This window comes from Dicentrarchus labrax, unplaced genomic scaffold (assembly GCF_905237075.1).
Source record: "Dicentrarchus labrax unplaced genomic scaffold, dlabrax2021, whole genome shotgun sequence".
In the NCBI taxonomy this organism is placed as follows: domain Eukaryota; kingdom Metazoa; phylum Chordata; class Actinopteri; family Moronidae; genus Dicentrarchus; species Dicentrarchus labrax.
The window spans coordinates 29,952,195-29,960,781 of NW_026136711.1; the positions used below are offsets into that span (position 1 = coordinate 29,952,195).

At 36.8% G+C, this 8,587-nt stretch overlaps 1 protein-coding gene and 1 long non-coding RNA gene across 2 annotated transcripts; both read right to left on the reverse strand.

Annotated features, from left to right (window-relative positions):
* Window positions 1–65: 65 nt before the first annotated feature.
* LOC127371393 (uncharacterized) lies at window positions 66–1,285 on the reverse strand. The gene is made up of 2 exons (XR_007886399.1): window positions 1,174–1,285; window positions 66–1,026 (listed from the first exon to the last, which is right to left on the reverse strand). It is a non-coding gene; the product is annotated as an uncharacterized LOC127371393 (long non-coding RNA).
* Window positions 1,286–3,771: 2,486 nt separating this feature from the next.
* On the reverse strand, window positions 3,772–5,050 carry LOC127371388 (transcription factor HES-5-like). The gene is made up of 2 exons (XM_051414169.1): window positions 4,913–5,050; window positions 3,772–4,799 (listed from the first exon to the last, which is right to left on the reverse strand). The coding sequence occupies exons 1-2, from the start codon at window positions 5,033–5,035 to the stop codon at window positions 4,467–4,469; spliced, it is 456 nt and encodes a 151-aa protein (XP_051270129.1). The 5' UTR covers window positions 5,036–5,050; the 3' UTR covers window positions 3,772–4,466.
* Window positions 5,051–8,587: the final 3,537 nt, after the last annotated feature.

The following is an 8,587-nucleotide window of genomic DNA, read 5'->3' on the forward strand; positions in this document are numbered from 1 at the left end:
TTTATCTTGAAGTTTAAATGATGCATTCCCCAATAGTGATTAAAAGGAGGCGACACAAAAACATCTTAAATCTCTTACATATTTATTTTCTAGAAATCTGAAAAAACACTGAAACAAATGTCAATCCACTTTGGATAAATAAAAATCAAAATGGCCAATGGAACATAAGATGCATACATGGCATACACAAAATAATAACAAATCCCTTTTCAGAAGAAAGGTTGGTGTTTAAGAATACAATACATTATACCTTGAAACAAGGTGGTAAGACACTGTATGCAAACTGTATTCAGCACAATATTAGCTCATACAGTGTTTTCACAGGAGAATAGGTGCTCTGTTGGGCTTAACATTCTAAGCAGATTTTACTGCAGTTAATCAATAAAAATGTTAAAACATTTCCTAAACATTTAATCATCAACAAGAAATTCCTGCATAGTTAAGAGACCGGATTTATCTTCTGTGGTCTACAACCATGAGAATCATAAATTCCACAAATAGCAGCACAACATATTTTAACAACGTAGCGACGGACTCTTCTTCTTAGTCAGTGACCTCTTCACCTTTTCTTCTGAATCCAATTTTCTTCCTCTGGCGACTGTTGAAGCCAAAATGAAACCACAATATGAGGGTTCTGTAGATCTCATAATGCAAATAATGCATTTTTCTATAATCGACAGATCTTCAGCACACATAGAAGCAGCTAGTATCACTAGAATCTGTAGTTCCCATGTCAATAAACTGCAGTTTCAGTGATTTCCTACAAGTCCATTCCTCATCATTCCTCGTCATTAAAAGCACAGAGGAGCCAAGTCTTCCTCTGCGTCAGGAAACAGACGTAAAATGTCCCTTGAATATTTGGAGTAGCCATTGTGTGACAGCAGGGCTTTTCTCAAGGTGAGGAAGGACTTTGTTTTCTCCATGATATCTGAAACAGGGATCCCATTCTGCAGGTGTTCTCCAATCAGAGCCTTCAGCTTCTCCACTCCAATACTGCATTTCTTCTCCAGCATGTGCAGTTTACACCTGAGAGAAACAAAGTCAAGATTTTTATTAATATGTTTGTCATTTTAGTAAAAGGAACTTAATGAGAAAAAAAAAAACTTTTAAGGAACTAAAATGCAGTACAAACAGTTGGTTTGATCCATAAAAAGAAATGTAGCTTTGGCTTACCTAAAGAGCTGCTCCTTCACGCTGTCTTGAAAAGCGAGGTCTGCGTAGAGTGCCATTTCGAGGTTTGCTTCTTGTGGTGGTGAGTTCTGCTGCTGCTTGCGAAGGATCAGAGGCGTTTCTGTTGACATCTGCATCTCGGCTCTGTATTTATGCTGCTCATCCTGCGCTCTTTCTGCTTTTCAGCCAATCAGGAGGCTCAGATCTCAGGACAATAGAGTTAATTTAATGCCTGTCACACAGAACAGGTGGGATGCTTTATCTGTCTGCTATAGATCACTGAGGTCAGTGGGAAAATGTTTTTCCTCAAGTGGACACGGGAAAATTTTCCCACTGTGATATAGAGCAAATAACCTTTAATGACACTAATCTAGAAATAAAAATAAAGCAAAATATTGCATTCAACATTTCCAGTTAAACTAAGCAACATTTTCTCAATGGCATCAGCAAATACTCTCATTTAATGAATATCAGATACCCAACATGAACAAACGTTCTGTCTTGTACTGAAAATTAACTTTTTAATAAGTCAGGAACAATGAATGCACAGTGCACTCTCTTCTTAACTGTTTATTTAACTTTTCAAAACTTTTAATCACCTTACAAAAAAAATTATAGCAATATAATATAACTATACACATCCTTTAAAAAATCACCCAAAAGCTGTAATAATGTTCTAAAGTTATATTATCTGGCTGTGTGTGTCTCAGCAGTGAGTTACAGCTCAACCAGATGGCTCGTCTGTGAAGTGGCTTTCTGCCTGAGAACCGTCCTGAGGCTTTGTGAGAGCAGACACACTTCTATTGTGTGTGCAGCTGAGCAGGCTGCATACAGAAGTGTGGGAAGCCGTGTGTCGCTGTGGCTCCCAGCTCCGGAGACAGAGGAGGGCGTGTGACCGGGGCACGTTCAGCCTTGTGCAGAGAGCTGTGGGAGCTCAGAGGAGGGAAACCTGAGCCACTGCACAGACAGCCGACAGACACACAGACAGATGGAGGACAGATAAGCATGAAGGTGAACCCACCTAGAGAATAATGAACAAAAAACGGCAAGATATTTATCACAAACAAGAAAACAAAATATCTCTCAAAAGTGCATCAAAGAGTAAAAAGACAGAAAAAACATGTCAGTTATCTTATAGCAAGAACTGCTCATGATTGGAAAAACAATAATCTTACAAATAACAGCTTCTCTCTAGGTGTCTGGTAGGGATTTCTAAGACATCCTCATCTCTGGTTATTCAGAGTTAATCAATAGACATCAATTTCATGAATTTCGCTTGAGATTTTCCCTTTTTGTATTTATCAATGTCAATCAAATGCACTTTTCTTCATGACTTTCTGAGTTGATCCAGGCCAGCTAAACACACCATCAACTCTAAGCATAATAACAGAAAACACATGTATATTTGTACATGTACTTCTGTTTTGCAAAAATAAAAAATATCAGATATAGACTTAACCCCCCCTCCCCCAAAGCAAAGAGCCAAAAGAAAGTGAGGCTGTACTACAGTATGATTGAGGTTTTTGTATGTGTGCATGTATGTGTGCATGTATGTGTACAATATGTGTGCGTGGTAATGGCAGTTAAATGTTTTTTTAAATTTGGGGCACCCCAGTAGCTCACCAGATATAGCTCCTGCCCATTGTACTAAGTCCTCACCGTAGCAGCTCTCTTTCCTGTCTATCTTCAGCTGTCCATTAAAGGCATAAACCCCCAAATATACTGTAATATATCTGAATATGTATGATATGTTGCCAGAAATGGAATATAAAAGTCATAGCTATGTTTGTATAAGTGTATAACCACTTGAATAGGAATAAGAATCTTTGTGTGTTATTACCTTAGAATGAGACGTTTTTATCTACAGACGCCACGACTTGCATTACATGGAGTCTGCCATGTTGAACGGCCATGTTTCTATGATAGTCCAGAACACACAAACCAAACACTGGGTGTAAAAAGGGCCTTTAGGGTTTCCCAGTCACAGTAGTTCAGTGTTCAGTTAGTTGCAATCTGTCTCTTCACCACTAGATGCCACTAAATCATACACACTAGATCTTTAAATGTAAGACAATAATTGTTTTTGTAAAGTAATTTAAATGTCATAAATAATATTTAACATTCTCTTTGCTGTTGATTCTTTCATTGACCTCTCTCTTTCTTTCTCTCTTTCTCTCTTTCTCTATCTTTGGTGTAGAAGAAGATATACATACAAACTCAATTAGCTTTGGATTGTTGGTGGTTGATTAATACCCTAATTCACTGGTTATTTCTAATTGAGGTGTTAACTGGAATTACAAATACTAGTAAGGTGATTTTGTCATTTTAATTGTTTCTTATTTAGTCCACTATTACTATTAATAATTACCTTAATGCCATGCTATGTTTAAGACAAAAATGTTAAAAAGATGTCAAAAACATGTTTCCTGTGTATCATTTATCCTAAACAGGTGGGCTTCAGTGGTCTTATAATAAGGAATGTAGTTCAGGGTTCAGTATGTTATGGCAGTGAAACTTCATCAAAAGGGAGCTTAGTTGAAAAAATGTGATGTACTTTTTAAAAAACATTATTAAAAGAAAAAATTACATGGGATCAGAAAATTTGCAAATGACAGTATTTGTTTATTCAAAAAGGCACAAGCAGCCACATCAGGTATTAATAACACAAAGTACTCAGGGACAGTCTTTATAAAAGACAAAAAATGCTCTTAATAAAAAAGAACAACACATTAGAAACAGACCTTAAAACAGATCAGGATGTTCTTATCACCGAGTGATGACAGCAGGTTAACAACTGCTGAATACATAATGTTCATTAAAGAAAACGAGACAGTCACTGTAAAACTGTGACAGAGTGATATTAAGTAAATCTTTTAAAAAAAAGGTAAAACATTTGGATCTCACAACAGATCAATTTGAGTGATCACAGGGATTATAATATCCATAAAAAGGACAGGAAACTTTTTTGATCAGCATGATCAATAACAATCAAAAGATAACAGATGTTACCATAAAATATACTACCAATACATGAAGTACAGTGAGGTAAAATAATAATTGTTGATACAATCAGATATGTTCATGCAACATGCATGACAAGATGTTCTCTTTCTTAACAAGATATTATTGCTGTCATTTCCTTAGGAAATATCATCTTGCACCAAGAAAAACACAAAATACAACCTTCTGTACACACAGAAGAACAAGTTCATACAATTTCAAAGAATTCAGTCCAGTAATCTTTGACCAATGTGGTCATCTGAGTTTGTCTGGTAGTAACTCCAGAATGTAGGTGTCTACCACGGCCTCCAGAGGGCACTGTTGACTGGACTCTTGTCTTTGGTGATGCTGATCTGGACTGTGGAGCTCAGAAGAGAGAAGTCAGCCTCTCTCAGGTTCTTATCAGAGGAAGACGGCAGCTTGTTGAAGTGGCTCAGCAGTCTTCTCTGCTGTTGATTCTGCTGCTGCAGTCGTCTCAGGACACAAACTGTCATCTCCAGGATGTCTGCTTTCTCCAGCTTGGAGTCTGGCTGCTGTTTGAGGAACTCTGGATCCAGGAGAGACTTGAGCTGCTCAATGCTGCTGTTGATTCGCTCTCTGCGTAACTTTTCCACCAGAGGCTTTCTGAGCTGCAGAAAGAAGAAGAAAGTCATTAATAAACTTATTCTGGAACATAATGTTAATATAAAACAAGATAACATCTCATTAACAATATTTAAATCTTCTTGAATCTTCAATTTACCTTGTGGGTCAGAGTCAGATGCTCCTGAGAATTGGTCATTGCTGCAGTGATTGTAGGTGCCATGGCTGGATCTCTGTGCTGTAGAGGTCTCTGTAGAGAGAATCTGATCTCTGCTGGCTTCATCCCTCCTATTTATAGTCCCACATCTCCATATGAATGTGTGGGTCTTGGTCTGGTTGGAGTTTCTCACAGTCTCAGCCAATCAGAGAGCTTGGGGAGACAAAGGCATGAGGAGCAGCAGCATGTTAAATGCTGTTATTGCCCGGGGGGGACAATGGTTAATTCTCGGGGGAACAGGTGGAGGACTGGGGGGGTGATGGAGAGAGACTCACAGAGCTCTGTGTGAATCTGGGAAAGTGGTGACCCTGTAGAGAGCAGATCTGCTGTCTGATGCTGGGATCAATGACTTTGACTGAGCACACGCTGATCATCCCATCACACGTGGTGGATTAATATCTATGGTGTAATGTATGAAAATACATTCATGAAAAATATTTGTATGAAGTATGTGGATTTTTATAAAGCAAAAAAACTAAAATGTAGCAGGTGAATCACTTAGAGTTAGATTAGTTAGTTAGATATTTAATTAATTATTATTATAATTTTTTTTAACTTAACCTATTTTTGTAAAATTTTATTCAACCAAAAATGCCCCAATTTGCAAAACAGTACTATGTTATAGAACAGTGTGTGCATATAAATGACACTTAAGATAAAGTCAAGACAATAATCGTGCAGCTGTCCAGATGTAACAGTCCTTTGACACGTGCCTTAGTCTGTGTGAGTAAGTGGTAGAGCTCAGTTTCCCACACTGACTGCCTGTATGGTCATGGTCAGTGAACCACAAAGGGACTTCAGTGACAGATGCTGGCTGAGCCTTACATCACCACCCATCTGGAGGGAAACAACACCATTGGCTGATTCGGACAGTCTGCTAAATTTTAAATTTTGGTGAAAACTTTGTCACAAAAACAAAATATCACCAAAATGATCCCGTATTTCCCGATTTCCAGTCATTGTTGGGGGCTAAATTCTGAACCTCCAGTCACAATCCTGCCTCATCAGACCTAAACTTCAGCTCTACACATGAAGGTTTAAGGTTTCCTGGGGGGCAGCTGTTTCCTGAAGTGTGCCAAATCCCTTTGGAGAATTACTTGGCTGTTGGTGGGATGGATGTCATTCACATGTAACTCTGCCCTCAAGCGCTTTCCCACACTCCGCCTATTAGCACAAAAACAGGCATGTGCCCCTCTATAAATTGATTTTTTGTGGATCCTGCACATAACCAGCATTGCCCCCCCCCCCTCACAATCACAAATTAAATAAGCTTTATTTGGAAATTAAAAATAATTACTTCACATTTTAGGCACATAAATAATTAATTACCGGTAATATTGTAAAATGTTTGTTCACAGGTTCTTGGCCTCAGGAGGGAACCAGAGTTGTTGTAGTTTTGTATTTTTTCCATTAGTTTGTACTTTTATTTTGTTTAATTAATTTTAATATTAGTCTGTTTCCAGAGTGGGTTTTCTCGTTTGAGTTTAGTTTTTATTAATCAAAAAAGTTTAGTTTTCATCTTCTTCATTTTTAATGTATTATTATTATTAGCCTATAATATGGGGGTATTTGATTTAAGAAGTTACAATAGATACTCAATAAACATTATGAACTAACGCCTGCTTATGCTTGTTGCGTTGATAGATTTGACCAAATTGACAAGGAATAAAACTAAAGACATTTTCTGCATATTTCTAATTTAGTTTATTTTAGTTATTTAAGCAACTAAAACAAGTACACAAGTAGTTTTAGTTTTTAGTTTAGTTTTATTTAACTATAATAACCTTGGTAAGAATGTCTCATTATGGAATTTTGTCCTCTGAGGTCATGACAGGTAGTAGATATTGAATATGACCTCTCGCCAACCAACCAACCACTTTAATGGTTAACGGTTAAGAAATTAACATTAACATATGTTTTCTCTTAAAGATGCTGAACCATACTCTCCATACTAAAGGCAGTTCACCCTCGACCCTTTTTCACCACTCACTTTATTGTCAGTCTATGCCGGAACATTAGGTTTTGTTATATTGCGCACACAAATGTTTCGTATCTGTCTAAATGTCACAGTCTATAGTGTTGATATAAGACAAAAATGTAATTTAAAAGACAGTAATGTGTTGGTGAGGAGTGTATTTTCTGAATATTTGGTGCTACTATTAGTTTCTGTTTCATGAAGTAGTTAATATAGCGTGTAAATAGTGTAATTAGCCAAACTCTTATGTTAAATATACAACAGCAATGGGTTGCACAGGCTGTCTGTAGCTTCAGTTCTCCCCTAAAGTCAACAACAGAGGTTTAGTTAGCTTGTTTATAACTAAATTAGCTTCTATTATTGGTTTTAGTAGCTGATTACTTGGGGCGTAGCTTAACTAGCTTGTAAGTAGCTAATCAACGGTCAAAGATGGAGTTCCATCGTCATGGTTACTGTGGACCAGTAACTTCCGGCATTAAGTATTAGAGTTGCACAATATGGTTAAAACATAAAACATATTGGGATTATTGGGACAGGTTTTGCAATTGTGATTCGCGATTAAATGATCGTTTATGCATCAGAAATTAAATTTTCTTATTTTCTTGTTTAATTTGCTTAATTATAAAGCTGTTTTGTCTCACATTTTAGGTTCATAAAAAGAAATGCAGCTTCTACGATTTGCATATTGTGAGTTCAATAATATTTCGATTAATTGTGCAGCCCTGTATGAAAGTCACGTTAGCCACAGGAGAGTTAGCAGATAATAACATCACTTTCTGGCCTACAGATCAGTGAGACAACTACATAATCAGTAATTATGAAGTATTTCTCATTCTTTACTCCATTCACTCATGACAATCCTAGGAAAACAAATTCAGCTCACAGAACACTACTGAATAATATGCATCAGCTGGGATGTAAAAGTGGGTCTACTCATTGCAGAATGAAAAATGAATCACAACTTAATAATGATTTAAGTTATATTTAGACTAAGTTGAACTCACATAAAAATATTGTCTCTCTGTCTAGATGAACCTACTCTGAAAAAGGCATTGATGCTGATTTATGTCATCGAGGAACACTGACAGCCAAAGGTGAGATTTAAAACAAATTCCAGTTTTGGAGCCAGGCTCCTTTTTAATCTCTTGAGGGCAAAGGTCTTGATCTATTGTCCCACAGGGCTCTGTTTCCCACACTCTGGCCTTTTACTGCTTTCACAGGAGCAACAATAGAAGTGTGTAATATTATGCATGTCATTATGTTTGACCTCATTAAAGGGGTAAATTGATAACTTTTATACTTGCATTAAAACACCTGAAACTCACAGTTAAAATAATAGTGCAGGAAAAGGGTCTTTGAAGTGTGAGTTTTCTTATTTGGTTTGATGACTTGACTTATTCCATGAAAATAAATTGACCTAACATTGATAATCCCTCATTGTCGAATCTTAACCCTAAGCAGGTATGTTATGGATGCATAATTACTCTGTGTGTTGAACTTTACCTTGATATTTGAATCAAAGGTAGGCACAATGATGGAGACCTCTATCAATTAAATGAAAATGAAGACAAATGTAGGAATGATCTTTTTCATCATAATAAAAATTATGTAAACGTGACACAAAATGACATGAGGAGGCAACA

Bases quoted from the DNA above. Each gene is read 5' to 3' on its own strand.
- LOC127371388 (XM_051414169.1), bottom strand. From the start codon at position 5,035: ATGAAGCCAGCAGAGATCAGATTCTCTCTACAGAGACCTCTACAGCAC. The intron at 4,800-4,912 runs GTAAATTGAAGA...TTCTTTCTGCAG, and splicing joins ATCTGACTCTGACCCACAAG to CTCAGAAAGCCTCTGGTGGA.